The sequence below is a fragment of the Chlamydotis macqueenii genome, chromosome 3 (assembly GCF_036417535.1).
Source record: "Chlamydotis macqueenii isolate bChlMac1 chromosome 3, bChlMac1.mat, whole genome shotgun sequence".
NCBI classification, from domain to species: Eukaryota; Metazoa; Chordata; class Aves; order Otidiformes; family Otididae; genus Chlamydotis; species Chlamydotis macqueenii.
Window position 1 is genome coordinate 60,941,143 of NC_141558.1, and position 19,527 is coordinate 60,960,669.

At 41.4% G+C, this 19,527-nt stretch overlaps 1 protein-coding gene across 2 annotated transcripts; it reads right to left on the minus strand.

The window, feature by feature from the left end:
* Positions 1-1,131: 1,131 nt before the first annotated feature.
* On the minus strand, positions 1,132-19,464 carry SLC18B1 (solute carrier family 18 member B1). Of its 2 annotated transcripts, XM_086745489.1 has the most exons (14): positions 19,329-19,464; positions 18,650-18,789; positions 17,459-17,554; positions 15,706-15,779; positions 14,786-14,933; positions 12,995-13,151; positions 11,330-11,466; positions 9,504-9,605; positions 8,598-8,689; positions 6,598-6,693; positions 5,076-5,150; positions 3,359-3,452; positions 3,203-3,249; positions 1,132-1,695 (listed from the first exon to the last, which is right to left on the minus strand). In XM_086745489.1, the coding sequence occupies exons 1-14, from the start codon at positions 19,372-19,374 to the stop codon at positions 1,623-1,625; spliced, it is 1,377 nt and encodes a 458-aa protein (XP_086601615.1). In that variant the 5' UTR covers positions 19,375-19,464; the 3' UTR covers positions 1,132-1,622. The 2 variants fall into 2 exon arrangements, with proteins under 2 accessions (XP_086601615.1, XP_086601616.1); XM_086745490.1 differs by lacking the exons at positions 3,203-3,249; positions 3,359-3,452.
* Positions 19,465-19,527: the final 63 nt, after the last annotated feature.

Below are 19,527 nucleotides of genomic sequence, written 5' to 3' on the forward strand. Positions count from 1 at the left end.
ACAGCAAACCTGGAAACCAGGATTCCTCTTCAGGTTTATTTTGCCTCCATTGTGAAAGAATGAAGAGAGGAGATGATGTTTTGCCAGAGAAACTAGAGGGGTTAGTTAAGCCTGTCTCATTTCTACTGGAGTTCTGGTAAAGTTCAATTACATTTGTGGTCCCTCTGGTAATCCCAGCCACTTCCAAGTCCTAACAGCACAAGTCAGGTAAGTGAACAAGTCACTCCATGTGAGAGCTAATTAAGTCTCATGTCTACAGATCTGCATCTTGTGTACTTTGCGTCTACCTCTACTCCTCTCCGTTTCTTCACACCTCACCATTGGCACTGGCAGGGTCAGCAGTTCATAATAGCTTAAGGTGTACATTCCCAGTTTCAGTAAGGTCTAACACCTGGCAGAAAAGGAAAGGGAGCTATTGCCAGGATGTTCCCAGGAGAAGCTTGCGCTTTGGCACCCTCGTGCTTCACAGTTCAGCTGGCTACCAAAGCAGTTTTTCTTGCTAGTGCCCCAAAAACGACTCTGGCAGAGAAATAAGTATTTCTCATGTAAATTCCAGTAGTTAGTCACAAAAGAAACTGATTGCAAAGTGCTAAGACTACACCATTTTTCTTATTTATAGAAAAATAAATACTACAGAGAACCCCTTCTAGAACGCAGTTCTAGGCTTAAGGACAAATTGGAAGACTTTTGCCACAACTGAGGTCAGGAAGTCCACTGGGAGTTCACCGGGCATGCCCTTGTCTCAGGTCCCCTTGTCTTTTTTTTGACAAGCATCTGGAGGAGGTGAGATTTTTCTTCCCTATTGTTGGAAAATAGTAGCCCTAGATTTTTGAAAGATTTACTGTTGCAGAGGCAATCAGTACAAACATTCCAGCTGGCATTTATTAGTAAAATAGATCTCTCACACACTACATATACCACAAAAATACATATGTCCGTGCCTATATGTATACACACATATACACACAATGCCAAGTCTCCTCTAGGACTGAAGATGAGTTGGTTCTGTGTGGAGATGCTCAGTCTTCTCTTCATTACCTTCACCTCCCATTTTCAGGCACTTTCAAGATAATACAAGCGCTGGTAGACACAGTCTTTTAGACTCTTGTTGTCTAAGAAAACTCACAAAACTTAGGAAAAAAGTTGCTTTATTGAAAACAATATTGTGCTTAATGCTTTGTAATTTCAAGTTCTGTTTCAACATTTTATGTTATTGGTTAAAGTATTACAAGATAATGAACTTCCCTTAAAAAAAAATACAGAAAGTCATGGTAGCAAAATACTAGCTTTACCCAAGAATAATGCACAGCAGGCTCAAGTATAAAAAACAGACATTTGAAAACACTCCTCTTCACATACAGTGGTGCACTGTAGATGGAACGCAATTAAACAGGCTGACATCTAAGGGTTACTCATCACTTCAGTCAATCCACATGAGGACTTCGAAAAGAAAGGCAGTCAGTGTTTAGTGTTTTAAAACAGTAATGCAGCTACAAATAAACCACAAGGTTCACCAAGGGATCACGTATCCCAGCTCCAGAATAACGAAATACTGTTAAGTCCACTCATCTCAACACTAGGTTAAGCCACAATAGTAAGCAGAGAATTGAAAGTATGTCTGGCTACGTTTCACTGCCCATCAGATGAGTTCTTTCTTCATTATAACCAGAAGGATTTTGCAGGCTTGAACTGGAACTGTTTGCATGAAGAAAATAACAGGAGGGAAGAAACAAGTTTAATATTCTCTATATACTTCTATGCAATACCAACATTATAGCGAAAAAGCCACACATTACCTGAAATGAGCTAGACAGATCACTGGATTTGGTTCGTCACTATCGCACAGAACCACACACTATTGATTTCACACCTATCATTTCACAGAAGCACAGAATGAATTAGGTTGGAAGGGACCTTCAAAGGTCATCTAGTCCAACCCCCCTGCAAGGAGCAGGGACATCTCCAACCAGATCAGGCTGCTCAGAGCCCCGTCCAACCTGGCCTTGAACATCTCCAGGGATGGGGCATCCACCACCTCTCTGGGCAACCTGTTCCAGTGTTCTACAACCCTCATTGTAAAACATTTCTTCCTTATACCTAGTCTAAATCTACCCTCTTTCAATTTAAAACCATTACTCCTTGTCCTATCAAAACAAGCCCTGTTAAAAAGTTAAAAAAAAAAGTTAAAAAGTTTGTCTCCATCTTTCCTGTAAGCCCCCTTTAAGTACTAAAAAGTCTCCCCAGAGTGTTCTCTTCTCCAGGCTGAACAGCCCAAACTTTCTCAGCGTGGCTTCATACAACGTATGTTCTATCCCTCTGATCATTTTTTTGGCTCTCCTCTGGACTCAGTCCAACAGGCCGTGTCTTTCCTGTACTGAGGACTCCAGAGCTCAATGCAGTACTCCAGGTGAGGTCTCACCAGAGCAGAGTAGAGAGGGAGAATCACCTCCCTCGACCTGCTGGCCACGCTTCTCTTGATGCAGCCCAGGATGTGTTTGGCTTTCTGGGCTGAGTGTGCGCATTCCCGGCTCATGTCCAACTTTTCATCCACCAGTACCCCCAAGTACTGAGGGTTCTCCTCAGGGCTGCTCTCAATCCCTTCATCCCCTAGCCTGTATTGATACCAGGGGTTGCCCTGATCCAGGTGCAGGACCTTGCAGTTGAACCTCATAGGCCCACTTCTCAAGCCTGTCAAGGTCGCTCTGGATGGCATCCCTTCCCCTCAGCGTGTTGACTGCATCACTCAGCTTGGTGTTGTCAGCAAATCTGCTCAGGGTGCACTGAGTCCCACGGTCCATGTCATTGCTGAAGATACTAAACAGTACTGGTCCCTGTACCAACCCCTGAGGTCACCACTCGTCACTGATCTCCATCTGGACATTGAGCCATTGACTATTACTCTCTGGACGTAACCATCCAGCCAATTCCAGCTCACAGACGCCCCCTCAGAGCAACCATCAGTAGGGTTTGCTCGTTTAATGCCACAGTCCTGTTGCTTGTATAGAAAAGGCATTGCCTGATCTAGGTCTCCATTTAGGTCAGTAGGGATTTAGGAAAGCATACAAAATATTTAAGCAATATTTTTACTGCTCATCTTGTCATTAATTATCAGGCTGGTAGCGAGGAAAAAATGGAAGCACAGCTTCCAAAGGCTTGCCTTATACAGCTGCAATTAAAATAAAGAATAGATATCTCAGCATACCTTCTCCTTGTTGCCTCAGTGATATAGAATATTCCAGTTGCAAGACCCTTTGAGGAAACAATCAGTTACAATTGTAATAATAATAATAATATAACCACCTTATGCAATAGCTCATCATTGCAAGATATAAAAAGCAAAAAAAGTATAATTACTTACACTTAACAATGCCCATCCTCCTTGGATGGCTGAGGCCCATTCAAAACCCAGCTTTTCATTTAGAAATCCTCCTAGAGTGGGACCTGCAAATGCCCTGCATTTGACAAATCAAAATAAGATATTGGCATCCCAAACAAAAAAAAAGGTAACATATCATATTCTCTGAGAACTATTTTATTGTGTTTTGTGGCCTCCCTCCATTGATTCTCACTCCTTTGTCAACAAAGAGATTGTCTTCCACAGGCCTAACCTTCCTATAATCCACAGTAAGTATTAATTCTTTGTTTGCCATGGCCCCAGTAAATCTGTCTAGTTACGTCCTCAGCTAGAAACAGGGTCCACATCAGGAAGCTGAATGCACTCTTTTCTGTATTTGGAATGGCTTAGAGGCCCCATTAAAGACCATGTTCTAACAGGTCTACACAGATCACTTCTACCATAAAAGAAATTTAAACTCTGATCCCTCAAAATGTAAACCTTCCAAACTTCAAGATAAAAGACTGATGGATATAGGCAGGTGGGGAAGCACATTGTGACAGACGTGGTCACTGCAAGGGTGAGCTGTATGTAACAAAACTGTGTAAAACTAGAGATACTTCCTAGAAGCCAGTCACATAATAAACCATGTTTGATAACAGCATAAAACTAGGGTTTGGTAACTTTATCCTCTCTATATCTCTCCTGAACCCTATGCCAAATAAACAGGACAGATAGAACTTCAGTTAGCTTGGAAAAAAATGGTGTTAATTTATACCAATGAAAGCCACCTGCAGCCACAGAGGACTACATGGAGGAAAAAAAAAAAAAAAAAAAAAAGTCCTGAAAGTGGCTGCGAATAGGGGGACTCTGTCACTTCCCGCTGAGTGACATCTCTGAAGGGTCACTCAGCCAGTAGCATCTGTCACTCATTTCTGTGATGACCACTGTGTAATAAACACAGGCCTGTTGTGATAGGACAATGGGTAATGGTTTTAAACTGAAAGAGGGTAGATTTAGACTAGACATAAGGAAGGAAATTTTTTACAATGAGGGTGGTGGAATACTGAAAGAGCTTGCCCAGAGAGGTGGTGGAAGCCCCAACCCTGGAAACATTCAAGGCCAGGCTGGATGAGGCTCTGAGCAACCTGATCTAGTCAAAGATGTCCCTGCTTCTTCCAGATGGGTTGGACTAGATGACCTTTGAAGGTCCCTTGCAAACCCAAACTATTCTATGATTCTATGATTCACTACACAAGGACAGACCTTAAATAATGGCTGTAGCTGAAAGAAGAGAAGATTCTACCCTAAGCTATCCCAGGCAAAAGGAGGAAATGTGGAAAACAAAAAAAAAGGGGAAGAGAATCAGTGAGGAATAGATACCTTATAGCTTGCTCCACATCAGCAGACAGCTTTGTAAAAAATCACGGTCCATTGCATTAAATACCTCAGTGACAACAAAAATGACAACACAGAAGTGCAAGCGAACATCCACTTAATCACTGCAGCTTTTATATGCAGGGCAATTCATTTCAGGGAAGACAAGTTCAGAGTACATTAGCTCCATTTTGCAAAAAGCTTTAACATGTCCACCAGACACCTGTTTAGCAAGAACCTTTCAAATTAACATCAACATGACTGCAATGCAAGACTTCTGGTTGTAATGCAGCAGGCTTTCACGTGACAGTAGTATAGAACAATCGAACACTCACAGCTTACAAAAAGATGACTGTATACCTACCCAAGAGACCACATGGCACTGAGGAGCCCAGACACCAGTCCCAGCAGACTCAGACCTTCTTCAAATCCATTCTCACTGCAGAAAGACAGACCAGTCAGAGTAGTACAATACATAATTGTGTCTCAGTCTATGGCTTTCCCCTAGAGAGAAAAAATTCTTTCCCCTCTGTCCTGGTTTTGGCAGGGATGGAGTTAATTTTTCCTCTCAGTAGCTGGTATGTTTTGGATTTCATGTGTGAAGAATGTTGATAAACACTCTGATGATACCAGTTGTTGTGAATCAGACCAAGGACACCGTCCTGCTTTCCAAGTCTCGCTAATTTGCAGATGCAGGAAGCTGGGAGAAAGACAGACAGAATAATTGATCCAAACTGGCCAAAGAGGGTATTCCATGCCATAAACGTCATGCTCAGTATATAAGTGGGGGCAGGCAAGGGTGCGTATCTGCCTTCCTGGCATCCATCTTTCCTGCTCGTTTTGCTGGCATTGTTCCCTCTACCTTGCTGGCTCCCTTTTGCTCCTTTGCTTGCTGCTTGGTTTTGTTTCCGTGATCGCTGCTCGGGATGGGCTGTATCAGTCATTGGGACATCAGGTGGTGAGAAAACACATATTGTTCACTTTGTATATTTTTAATATCTTATATTCTGTTATTATTGTAGTTTTCCCTTTTTATTTTAGTAAATTGTCTTCATCTCAACCCACGAGTTCTCCTTCCTTCCCAATTCTCTCCCCCATCCTCCTGGGGAGGGGGAGGGTGAGCGAGAAACTGTGTGGTGATTCGGGCTAAACCATCACACCCTCCTTTTAATTTACACATAACATAAATAGTTAACAACCAAAAGTGTGCAGTGGAATCATGTCTGTTTGCCCAGTACTTTCTTCTTTGCTGCCTCTCTGGAAGAGTGCAGTGCTATTTCTCATCTCTGATGTCTTTCAAGTGAGATCCCTAACATCACACCATTGCTCATTGCCTGTGTTTCATATGGCAAGTGTAAAACAGTGACAGGTTGCTTGTAAGAAGGAAAGTCCTTGTTCCAAGAGGAACATACTAATAAGAGTAAATCAAGATCCTTCTAGGTCATTACTGCCAAGTCACATCACAGACCTTGTACTTTGAGCAAGTATGACCCCTGTAGGTGCAGCTGTTCAAGCCAACGCAGTCTGAAAATCCAGTGAAAATCGCTTGCTATTAATCATCCTCAGAAGCTGAAATAAATCCTATGTATATGAAACCACACACAGCAAAATCCATGCTATGAGACCCAAAGTCTGATGGACTCCAGTGTGTTCATCATAAGGTATGCATTTACAAAATTATATTTGGAGTATAATGACTGGAGTGCTCAGTCAGAAAAAAACTGAGACAAAAGAGTAGTGGAAGTGTTTAAATGTTACTCACTGCCTTTGCCTCAAAAAAGGGGAAAAAGGCCACACCAAAACCCCACTTCATGTTCACCCCTGAAAATTAGTTACAGCTTCTTGCTCTCAGTAACATGATAAACGTGTTGGACTGAATTACTTACTATGCACAGTGCAGTATCTCTGGAAACACTGGGATAGCACTCATGCCAAGGGAAAAGCCAATCAAAACCAGCACGAGAACAAACATCCACAGCTGACTGAAAAAGAGGCATTTAAAACAAGTTAGTTGCTGAAGACTCTTTTCAAGTAAGGACCCCATTTGACTGAAGGCTGTTATATCAGCCTTCCATGACTGACCAGAAAACTAGGTTTCTTGAAGCCAAAAAGAACTCTACTTCAACTGAACACTAAGACTTGAAAATACAGTTCTATGCTTAAAGAAAACTTTGCAAAGGAATTTGAAAATTCTGTGCTCAAATTAAATACTTCCTTTTCAAATGCATTTCATTTTAAGAGGAGCACCTAGAGAAGAAGTAGACAGATGAGCTTAACTCAGTAATACATATGTCCAAGCTCCAGACTTGGTTTATTCTATAAGTGAAGGATTTGCAGCTAAAATTTTGTAGACTAATACACTGTAGACAAATAGACTTAGCTGAAGAAAAGAATGCTGAAGATTTTACAGATTTCTTTTTCTCACCAGCTCTAATGTATGATCTCACCAGTTTCAAATATAGAATCATAGAATCATAGAATGGTTAGGGTTGGAAGGGACCTTCAAAGGTCATCTAGTCCAACCCCCCTGCAAGGAGCAGGGACATCCGTGACTAGGTCAGGTTGCTCAGAGCCTCATCCAGCCTGGCCTTGAACGTTTCCAGAGACGGGGCCTCCACCACCTTTCTGGGCAACCTGTTCCAGTGTTCTATAACTCGCATCATAAAAAAATTTTTTCCTAATTTCTAATCTAAATCTACCCCCCTCTATTTTAAAACCATTACCTCTCGTCCTATCGCAACAGGCCCTACTGAACAGCCTTTCCCCATCTTTCTTGTAGGCCCCCTTGAGGTACTGGAAGACCACGCTCCTCTTGATGCAGCCCAGGATGCGGTTGGCCTTCTGGGCCGCAAGGGCGCATTGCCTGCTCATGTTAAGCTTCTCATCCACCAGCACTCCCAGGTCCTTCTCCTCAGGGCTGCTCTCAATCCATTCCCCGCCCAGCCTGTATTTGTGCCTGGGATTGCCATGACCCAGGTGCAGGACCTTGCAGTTGGCCTGGTTGAACTTCATGAGGTTGGCACGGGCCCACCTCTCCAGCCTGTCAAGGTCCCTCTGGATGGCATCCCTCCCTTCCAGCGTGTTGACGGCACCGCACAACAATGACAAGCTTGGTGTCATCGGCGAACTTGCTGAGGGTGCACTCTATCCCACTGTCCATGTCGCCGACAAAGATGACAGCAAAGAGGAGGAGAGTCCCCTCCATCTTCTTTAAAAATGAGAAGTCTAGGAGGAAGAAGTTGACCAGTTCTGCACACTAACAAGCCCACCATCATCTTTAACAGAATATATAACTTAGGACAAAAGGACTGTACAGCTGTTTTGTAATGCAGCAGGGTGTTTTGTTGTGAATTAACTTGAGAGATATTTCAGTGCAGTGTTCAGGTGCACGAGACATTATCTTTACTTAGCTAGCTGAAAATAAAGCTATAATCTGCTATTTTCCTTAGTAAGCTATATACAGAAAGAAGAAAAATCAATACTGCTGCACAGTCATGCAAATAAAACCATAGTTAAGAAACACTGATGAAATACATAAAATTGAAAAATAAGACAGAAAGAGAACTTTGTTTTGCTGCACTGGAAATGCCACAGAATTGGAAGGAAAGGAAAAGAAAAAGCAGCATACTTTCCACCACACACATTAAATGAGCAAACATAGTAACAGTAAAAAGCAAAGGAAAAGGATCTATTTTATGAAGCTGTAAAATCTCCATTTTCAGATGCTTCCACTGCTTCACATCCAAAGTCTCATGTTAGAATTTAAGAAAATCCTGTTTCATAGTCAGAGGTGCTAATGACTTGTGGTCATACATGACTATGGTCATGATAGCTATGGCAAAAACATCACATCAGGAGACAGGTTCAAGAAGAGGTAGTTCTGTACCTTTCGATGTGCAGTACAGGAGCAGGTCCTAACATGAAAAAGCACAGTGATGTCATTAAGCCTCCAGATACCAGCAGCCACTTCCTGAGGTACTGTGAAAGAAAAGAAAGAGGTATCTAATTTAAAGATGTGAATTCGTAATGTAACTATTTTGTCCTTCCTAATACCCCTCTTCTAAATCTTCATCTCCTAAAAAGTGCTGCTCCTGTAGAGACCATCACTACTTGCAAACTGGGAATTCACAATTTCTCTGCCAGTTCTAAACACCATCAAGAAACACTGAATTCATGTTTCCTCGCCACCAATGCAATCACTGGCAGCAGCTGCTTAATACAGAGATTGTTTCAGGTTACTGAGCATTCAAAGCATAGGTTTCCTTGATCAATTAGCAGTGGCTGTCAACAAGGTAGTTTTAGGTATATCACTCTCAAAGTCTCTTTCTATGGCGCACTTAAGAGCTACAGAACCATAGTCAGTTGGTGTATTGATCTAATTTGGATTTAACACTTTTTAAAAGATAGAGCTAACCAGAAGACCTTTACTCCTCTTCTCAAAAGCTGATAAAATTAGATGTAGTCAAAAGCATGGATAACTGGGACGTGTTTTCCCACTCTCCATTCCATACTGGCTGGAAATAGATTGTGCTTAGTCCACTGGAAAAGCTCAACACATTTCAACTACATGATACTTGTCTGACATCTTTTATTACTTTGGACATTACCTGGACCTTGCAAAAGAGATCTTCAAGTGGGCAGTATTCAGTGCACATGCAAGGTCCTGAAAGACAAATCCCTTTACAGGACTGGCCAACGTCCATCGCTTCAATATGGGAGGTCCTCCGGTTTTAACTAAATGCACAGAGTGCTTTACTAAGCCTCTGCTTTACTACAGCAGAGTAGTACTCACTGGCAGTTTGTCACTTAGGAGTCCAAGGAGGGGAGAAGACAGGGAGTATGAGAGTGCCAAACCGAGGAATACCAAGCCCACATAACCAGCTGGGAGTTTGAACTATGGAAAAGAAAACAAATAAAACAAAAAGCAAAACATCAATTCATATATGCTACATGAATTATAGAATAATCCAATAATTATATTTTAGGTGAAATTACTGAAATGCATGATTTTAAGTATTTTACTGATACCATACAGAGATTTTTCAAGTATTTGAAGGCATCAGGAGAGCTCCAGTTTCCTTCCACTTCCATTTCTAAGCATGGACTGAAAACACCTGACAGAACTGTACTGGGATAAAGCCTGAATAATCTCAGGAGGAACACTATGCTATGTCCCTACACCAGCATACCGGATTCTAACATTAATATCTGGCACATCTGAAACAGACCCTTCAGACACTGAAATTTAGATGGATTTAGTCTTTACCTCTCCAATCCTCAGTTTTATTTCCTCTTAGAAAAGCATAAATATTGTAATCATCCACCGCCAATCAGCGCATCTTAAAAGTAAGCAGTGCTGTAAAACACAACTCTGGCTTTTCAATCAAAGGAGGATTTATTATGATCATGAGTAAGAGGCTTTTTGCAAACACCCCAAATTCTACACATTCCTAGAGCAGAGTCACATTTCTGTATTGAAAGAAAATGTGTAATAAATGTGTAATAAACCAAAAGCATACTAATCTCTCAAATGAGTGCTTTAACAACCAGTTTAGAGGGTATTCCAAGATGTTTCACATGGCATGGACTACATAAGTATTCACTATTTCCTTGCCATATGCTAACACATGATAATAACTCTAATTTAGCGGTTAGAACATCTGCCAAGAAGGCTACAGTCCTTTCACAGCAAGTATTCCTTAGCACAGAGCAGAGGGAATGCAGAAGAGCCACATCAATGCTCAGTATTCTACAGTGGAGTAATGACAGCTCCCTCCTGGGTGGTGGAAGATGTATGTTCACATCTCCACTGATGGAAGAGGTTAGCACCAAGTCTCCTCCACCCTGGACGAGAGCTCTAAGTACTGAACTAGACAGACAAAAAGTAGAAGCATAACAATCTGAAATGCTGTTCCCTGGAAAAACAATTAATAAACCACTCAAAAAGCACTGCTTAATTTCACACAGGAAAAGAATCTTAAACAGTTTACTTCAAATTCATTTCCTTAAACACCATGAGGAAAATACATAAATAAAATTAAGTAGGAAACAAATAAATCAATACTAAAGTAAATAAAAACTACATAAATAAAACAACATTTGCCTTTTTAATGAGTGAGTGAAGAAGTCAGCTGGCAGGCTACATAGCTGCCATTAGTTTAATTTTGGCTTTGCTGTAAAAGAATGTGGACCTGTGACATCAGGACCCCGAAAACAAATGCCAATGTCAAGAGAAGTAACACTGTCTGTGACTGTTGCAGTTTTACAGAATTTGCTTTCAGAAAGGAGGAAAAAGCCCCTCGTTTACAAAACCAGCTGCGATGTCCTGTTCAGAGAAGGTACTCTGCAGTTGAAAGCCAATTAAGTGCAAAAAGCACATTTTTAAAAGGCCTTATTCTCAAAGTTACTGAGACCCAGTGGCAACAGATGGTGTCAATGGAAACCATGATTTGTCAGTACTGTAGAAATAAAGTTATATGGAAATCATATTATTAACAGTTAATCAAAGCAGTGTAGTTGGATAAGGCTTAATTTTGTTCAGAATACTTAAACCGCATTTATAACCTGTTATTTACTATTTAGCAAGTCAAGACTTTCCCGCACGTTAAGAGGATTTACCTTCTTTAGGATAAATGGAGACATTGTGGGATCCAAAAAGCCCAAGCATGCACTTAGAGAAAATATAGCAAGACAGAGTATTAAGACTTTCGGCAGAAGAATGAGCTTCCAAAAGGAGTCCTTGCTAGGGATCGAATCTGTTTCAAGAGAAAAGGGGGGGAAATTGCATTACTTTCAGCAGCATAAGCTCATGATTGATCTTCTGGCTTTAGAAAAGAAATCACTATTTCCCTTTTTCTAGTCCTATTATTCTTGTTATCTAACAAATGCAAGTCAACAGCAAAGTATTATGCAGTATACTATTTTTATATTAGAAAAACAAAGTTGATAGGCAAAAAAAAAGAAGAAAAGTACACAGTTTAGATTCCAACATTGCAAATCCCCAACTTGAAGAGAACAAAAGCAGGTACTATTCCCAGTTAGGTGAAAATATGGTTACTTCTCTATTAGCCCTTATATAATGAAAATCTCATGGATACATCTTAAGACAACATGCACACATGCATGAACCATTACTATCCAATGAGAGAAACATGCTTTGAAAGTAAAATAAAAAGACTGCTATTTATCAGTTGGGATCTGTCCAAATTCTTAAGCAACTAGTCAGTCAGGTCTCCTACATGTTCAATTTCTACTCCAGACAGAAAGCTTCTTTCAGATGTCATGGATAGATGTCATTTCTAAGGCAGGCTCCCTTCCTGATGCTGTAGGTGCTTTAATACTTGAATGCGGTCTCAAACTATACGCAGAACTAAAAGTTCATTCATTAGCCTCCACCAGCTCAGAGCTAACTTGTATTTAATGTCTTTTCAAACTGGCTAGGAATATCACGGCTCCATACAATTTCAGAGCTTGGGGAGATGGAGGGGGGGGAAGCCAGCAGTAGCAGCACATGGTTGACCACTGTAAGTTTCTTCTAAAAGCCAATATATATGAAATTATTCCTCAAGGTTTTCATATCTAAGAGGAAAAAAACAATTATAAAAATGTATTTTAAAGTTACTATTTTTTTACTCTAGAAAAGACTAACAGAACTGTAATTCTGCAATTACTATTCTGTGTGAAAACTTATCTTTAAGTTAACTTTCTGTCCCAGCACGACCATCTAAAATTTAATCAAATGTATACGACCTCCAGCACTTCCATTAAACCCCTCATTTATTAACTTTAACATTCCTTCATGTTGATCAGATCCTGCATCATTCAGTACAAATAAACTCTTTTCGTTCTCCCTGTAATTCTGTTTTCCAACTCTCTGTTACCTCTCAAATATGTCAAGTTCTCTTGTTTTAGGCAAAACCTATCTCCAGATTTTCTTCAACTAAGTGCAATGACAAGCTGGTACAAAGAAGACACAACTGATCCTTTATAAGCCCTGAAGCTAAAGAGACAAAAGAAAACAAAAAACTTATCTCAGTTCACTTCCACACAGAGTCCTTAGTATTTGCAGCGATGGGCATAAGGTGCTGGATTCATTCCAGGCCATCTGCACACATTAATTTTAGTTTGCATTAAAACATGGGCCTGATCAAGATCACAAGTTAATTCAGCTGGAGTTTTGCCCTCTGAGTTATATCAGACTTCAGAAACTGATATTTTTCTAAGACACAGTTATATACATGAGAAATTAAGCTAAGTGAAGGAGATAAAAAGAAGGGTGCTTACCATATTTTGGTAATATGCACATATTCACAGGCACCAAGACCAACACTATGCATCCCAGTGTAATGAAAGGGACCTCATAACCAAATGATTGATACAAAAAGCCACCTAAAGGTGGGCCCAGCACCAGTCCCAGTCCTGTAAAAATTTCAAGGCTGCCCTAAAGGATGAAAAAGCAAAAAAAAAAAAAAAACAACAAAAACCAATGCTGAGAAACTCTAGTGTAACAACAAAAGCAATCCATTTTTCGGAGGAGCAGCGTAACGTAGTCAGGCTAGTGAAAAGAAAAAGGCACTGCATCACTAAGGGGGATAATGGCTAGTAGAGACCTTCATAAACTGGGACAGGGAAAGGAATTTCACTGTTGTCTGCATGACAGCAATCACTTCCTTTGCTTCACTATGGGGGAATCACCTGTACTGTAGCATTAGCCATGCTGCTGTCACCTAACACATCCCAGTCATGAGGCAAGACAAATGCTCTACTGATGGAAAGCATCTGTAGCATGCCTCAGGCTGAAGTGATCATCTCTCCCACCTGCGGTTACACTCCAGCCTGAGACGAGAGCAGCCCAAACAAGCCTACTCAGATGGGTCATTACCTCATGGGTTGAGGTACATGCGCCGAGTTAAAGCTTTCTCTCCATAACAGACCGTTTAGATTTACTGACTAGGGGTAGGAAGTAACAGTGAAATTGCAATGGGGATAACTCAGATTATTTTGGCTATAATTTAATTATCTGGCACCTTTTATAAGATACTAAAAAGACAATAATACAGTTACACTTAAATCTTGTGTTACAAGGCTATAGTCACCACTGTCAACATCTGCCTCAACACTTGACTAATCAGTGCTTAGACCACCCCCTTTTAACAAGTAGCAGCTGGTGGTAATAACTGCTTACAGTTAAAGTTTTACTAACTTCTGGGATCCAGAAAGATAGTATTCATCCTCATCTTTAATTTTACTGGTACAAGTGAGAGCAGACAAATGGCCTGAAAGCAGACACAGTCAACAACAGCCAAGTCTTTTACTCCAGGTCAGCCTAGGGTCCTAGGGTCTCAGCCTTTTCCTTTCCTAAGGAAGGAAATAACTAGTAACAGCACACAACTAACAAGTCCTCAAAATTAGTCCTAGATAGATTTGAGACATTTTGGTAAACTTCAACACACAGAATACCCAGGAGTCAATGTAACTGCATCCAAATAATGCTTTTACTTGTGTTGCTCACCAACCATAGAAAATATTTATGATTGGTGACACTTCCATTCAAATCAGGTTGTACGTCATTTAGCCCTTCTAAGTTAATGAATTATTGGAGGGGAGTGGGGAGCTGAGGCATTGCATTATTACAGATCAGGAGAGGATAAGGTAAACATGATATTGTAAGAAAAGTTATTATTGTAGTTTAAATCAACACTAACTGAATTAATTAATCAAGTGTCTTGAATCAATCCACATAGATTCTTACTGTCCATGTAGAAGTAGTCACTAACAGCTGTATTAGTATTCAATAGTCTTTATTTCAACTGAAGAGATAACTATTGCCATCAATAGTCAACTGTCTTCAAAACATAAGCAACTAATACATACCGCTTAATTTATACCTAACTGAAGTTATGCTAAGGTTTAAACTTGTTCTAGGATTGTGATTCTAGACTATAAACATTATGTGATATTTCAAACATGCCTGCACATGAGACAGTAGATTTTCTCCTCCTGATCTTAGGCTGCCTACTTAAGCAATTTATTAGATTGAGGGTACTCAGCTGTAACACTGGTTTTTGCACTTACCAGAACAGTAGCTATATTATTGGGAAATGCCTTTGCAAGGATTGAAAAAGACGCTGTCATTGCTGCTGCAAAACCTACTGCATCCATTGCTCTTACTAAGAAGCACAAACTGATGAATATTGGTCCACTTGGCACCTTATCCAGCATTCTGAAAAAAAAAAAAAAACAAAAACAAAAAACAGCAAATGGAGATCTCTTAGGATGCAACAAGTAATCTAGTAAAGGCCAGCCCTAAAGCGTCACTTCTTACTCATTAAAGGCCACAGTTACAAGACACACCATGTTTTCTATTGCCACATCTTTTTGAATCACATCGGTAAAGCCATTCAAACTCTACCAAACTATTTCTGGCAGCTTTCTCCTTTTCCCCTTTCTTTAGTGGTGAAAAGAGCATTAAAAACCTAACCTGTGAAAAACTCCAGTGCCTTCTTCTGTTGTATTTCACAGCTTTTTGAAGTAACTGGGAAAGGAGTCTGACGCAATGAATTACAACTATCTAGTAAGAGCTTCCTTCATTGTTAATAAAACTTTTATTTTGCTAAAATGAGTGTCTTAGCCTTTCCAACTGCCAGGCTAAGCTTCTTATTTGCACTCAATATTTTAAAGAAAAGAATAATTAATACATTATGCATAAATAGTTCCCTTATTGCTGCATTTTGACAGACTTCTCGCTGCTCATCAAGTATGGTAGTTATTTAAGTACACAGAACCTTTCTCCTTTGCTTTCCAAGTACTAAACAGGCTTTGAAACCTACTGAAAGGGAGAAGTGTTCATCCTGCTTTACAAGGGAAAAAGTAAAGCTGCAAAAAGTCAGGAGACCTAGCCAAGAGTTTCCAGGCTTTTTTTGTGTCCATCTTTTCATATGGATGAAAATTATTACAAGACAAATCAACAAAACCAACCAACAAAAATTACTCACCCAAACAGAATGGTCACACATCCTGAAACAAACATTCCTGCCACAAACATGAATTTTGCTCCAATATGCGTAAGCTGTAAATTAAATACCATTTTTACGTGTTATTATTTCAAGTCTAGATAAAAATCTTTCAAAGTAAGTTACTGTTAAGAAATCAAAACATCATGGGCACTTTACAGCGTATGCAATTAAAAGATCCGGAGACACTGCTCCTGCCGGTGTGCCTTCATGCAATACTGAACCTAAAAATATTCTAAATGGTTAAGTGACTTAACCCAGTTTTCAGAATGGTAAGACAATGGTGCAGTTAACTATTTCACAGCGGCGCACTGCAGCTTCTGCAGAGCAGCAGATTACAGCAGCATTCCTCTCTACAAACAAACAGAAAGTAATACATTCCTCCTTCAGCACTGTCAGGGATGGCAAGTCAGCAATACCTGCCACATATATGGCTCAGGAGAGTCAATGGAAGCTGATTTTAAAGCAGATTTATCACAACCTTTAATAACATAAAGCTTTGGCATAGGAAGCATAGTAGCTTCAGGCTTCCCCATTCATTACCAGGGAACGGACTTCAGCTTCCTTCATTTCAGACTCCATCACCAGGAAGAAGAACGATGAGAGGCATGTCAGAAAGCTAACTCAACCCCGTAACAAAGTAAATCTGAGCTTCTAATTCCATGTGGTAACTTCCCCTAAGGAGAGCAAGTATTTCAGACTCTTTTCTTGTTCAGGCCTGGACAAAGTCCCTGTGTTCCAGACATCATTATTAAAGCCCATGTTTTGCCAAGCTTCACTGAAACCCTCAGGACTTTTGGTTGCTGGACTGTTCACCTCTATTGGCACTCACTTTACCTGTCTGCAGTGAGGATGTCACGCTCACTCCCTCTCACCCCTGCAAAGCAGTTGGTGAGGGTTGTGCCATAGTTGAACGTCATCACAGACACCGAGATCGGACTTACCAATGGCACTTGCGTGACACCTTGATGACCCACCTCAGCACCAGAGAAAATCATTCACCATGGGGTCAGCAAAGAGACTACCCAGACAAAGATAGAGAAGACTGAAACTGCAGCAGCCCCACCTTAGGGTACGATCCTGAGCAGCCCTGGTAAAAAATGCATAGGCAGTGGTGCTCCAGCACATAAACAATCTTACAGAACTTATTTGTAATTTCTCCAGCATGAGAAAAATCCTAAATCTGTGGGAAAACTGAAGTTGCAAGAACTGGAGATATTTATTTCATATTGGTGTATAATAAAGTGTAATGGGAAACAGTTAAGCAGCAGAGAGTCATAACAGGAGGAAATGTTAAGACAACATACCAGAAAAGAAGAAGGAGTGTAGCTAACTAAAGAAAAAAAAAAAACACCTTAAGAACATTGACAAAGGCAAACAGAATACACAAGTAAGTGCAATAAATAAAATGGGGAGTAGGAGGAAAGGAAGTAATAGAAAGGAAAACTGACCAGCAGATTACTCTGAAGCAAACAGAACAGTTAACCAGAGAAACAAAACAGCTACCTGTCCGCCACCCTATGCTACCCTCAATAACTGCAGACGAGTAATTTTTAAATTGTACTGACAAGACTTAGATCAGATTCAGACTGACTGGCCAGGCTCCAGTTACCACAGACACAAGCCTGCAGGAGTGCTACTGAAGAGACATCGCTTTTCTCAGCCTTAGAGAACTGTCTTCATGTACCAAACCTGTGTCATCACAGAAATAAGTTACAGCTTCAATTATACTTACATAATTTCCCAAGATTAAAGAAGTCAAGAAATTGAACAAAGCAAAACATCCAAAAATCAGGCCAACAACGGTGTTACTGGCACCTTTTTTTTCTGCCTGCAAAAAAGATCACAACTGTGTAAAGACAAAGGCAAATTCTTCAGGTGAATAATGTTCATGCCTTGCACATTTCATTTTCTTTTTAATTCTCTATTGGTGCTGTTACAAAGTAATTTCCCTTCTTAAAGGTAGTAAGGGCTCATAAGATAACAATAAAGCTATTTAAAGACATTGCACTTCTACTTAAGCTATATGTAATCAAGGGAAAAGCAACAGTCATTCTTCAATAAATTGAAACACTGTGTTGTTCACTGAACTACTGAATGGGTGAGCAGCCTTTGTACAGGTGGCTTCAGCTGGTGTGCAACGGAGCAAGTTACAAAGCTTTGATAGTGAGAGGGCAGTGAACAGAGATATCTGTTATCTTAACTATACCATGCCTCCTCATAACAAATCACCAGCAAATTTTTTACTTCTCCAATTGTAAAAATACATTTCCTTGGATACAAGCAGTACATTAGAATATTCACAGCAAAGATAATCTTTACATTTCTTAGTTAATACTTGGGAACAACTTGATCATGAGAGAAATGAAATTCTGCTGCAAAGGCACCATAACCTTATTTCTTTTTCAACTTTTATTTAAGCACTGCATTCACTCAACACAACCAGAATTTTTTTTTCCCTCCAGTTGCTAGGTCAGGAAGCTCAGCACAGTGATGGATGGCCCAGTATGAGTTAAGAGATAGGTACCTATAAATACAAAGTCACTGAGTAGCTAGGACACTGAAACACAGGTCAGGATGGGCCAGAGTTTTAATTTCAGCTCAATTACTAAACTGCTATGCAACACTGGGCAAAAAACAATTTAACTTCTCAAAGCATCCATTTTCACTTCTATCTCACATCATTAGTGTGCTGTCTCCTCTGCACCCTGCGTAAGACGAAATTAGCCCACGGACAGCATCCAGGTCACTGTTACATACACTCTAACCTATTTTAGCCAGCATCAGGCTATCACAACAAATTTCCGTAACTGAAAAGTCTAACTCAGAGCTTACAGACGGCCATAAAGGTCCCAGGTGCTCCTTTTAAAAGTTTCAACATGCAAAAAAATACCCTAAATAGTAGCCGGCTAAATTGCTTGTTTACCTCTGAAGGGAAAAAGGGTCCCAGGATCGAGTAGCATATCATTGAACTGAAGTTTATAGAAGCGGTCGCAGCTATTGTATATAGCTGTTCTCTGGTGAGCCGCCTCGATTCTTCACCGAGTGCCTCTGGCACACCATCGTCTTAAAAGGTAGAAGGAAAAAAAAAAAAAGGTATTATAAACTGATAGAGGGAATTACAATTTGCAGATCAGGTTTGAAAATTAAAATCCCCACAAAACTTCTACCCTCCCGGCCCTGGGCCTTTAAAGGGAGCCGTCCTACTTGTCCCCATCACGCAGGAGAGCAGACTTGGTCTGAAGGGCAGCACCGTCCCCGCGGGTGCCGGCCTGAGCCGCCCCTCTGCCCACCCGGGACACGCACGGGCTTTTGCGGGAGCCGCCCGGCCGCGCTCCCGGCCCGACACCCCCTGTAACCGGTGAGTGCGAGCGCGAACCTCCCGGGGACAGCCCCGCTCCGCGCCCCTGCGCCACGCAACCTCGGGGAGAAACCCATCCGCAACCCCCGCACGCCCGCTCCCTTTCCCAGCGCAAGCTCCGGCGTGGAGCAGCGGCCCTTCAGCGCCAGCCCGGCCGCAGCGGGCAGAACCTGCCCCGGTCCCGGTCCCGGTCCCGCCGCCGGTCCCGCCGCCGGTGAAACGCGGAGCGCCGCCCGCCACCCACTTGGAGGCTGCTCGCTCCCCGAGCCGTCCCCCGCCCGGCTGCCCATGAGGAAAGAGCGCCGGGCCCGCAATGGCCGGAGCGGCGCGGTGCAAACCGACACCTTCCCGCTGTCCCGTCTGGCAGCGGAGCGGGGCAACCGGCAACCCCGCCGGCGCTGTCGCCGCCACTGAGCATGCTCGGCCGGGAGGGGGTGGCCCGC

What these genes read in the sequence shown, in the direction of transcription:
- SLC18B1 (XM_086745489.1), bottom strand. Translation starts at nt 19,374, where the DNA reads ATGGGCAGCCGGGCGGGGGACGGCTCGGGGAGCGAGCAGCCTCCAA. An exon ending in GGGGAGCGAGCAGCCTCCAA is followed by an intron (nt 18,790 to 19,328) that starts GTGGGTGGCGGG and finishes CTACCTTTTAAG; the next exon opens with ACGATGGTGTGCCAGAGGCA. An exon ending in CTCCATTTATCCTAAAGAAG is followed by an intron (nt 9,606 to 11,329) that starts GTAAATCCTCTT and finishes TCTTTTCCATAG; the next exon opens with TTCAAACTCCCAGCTGGTTA.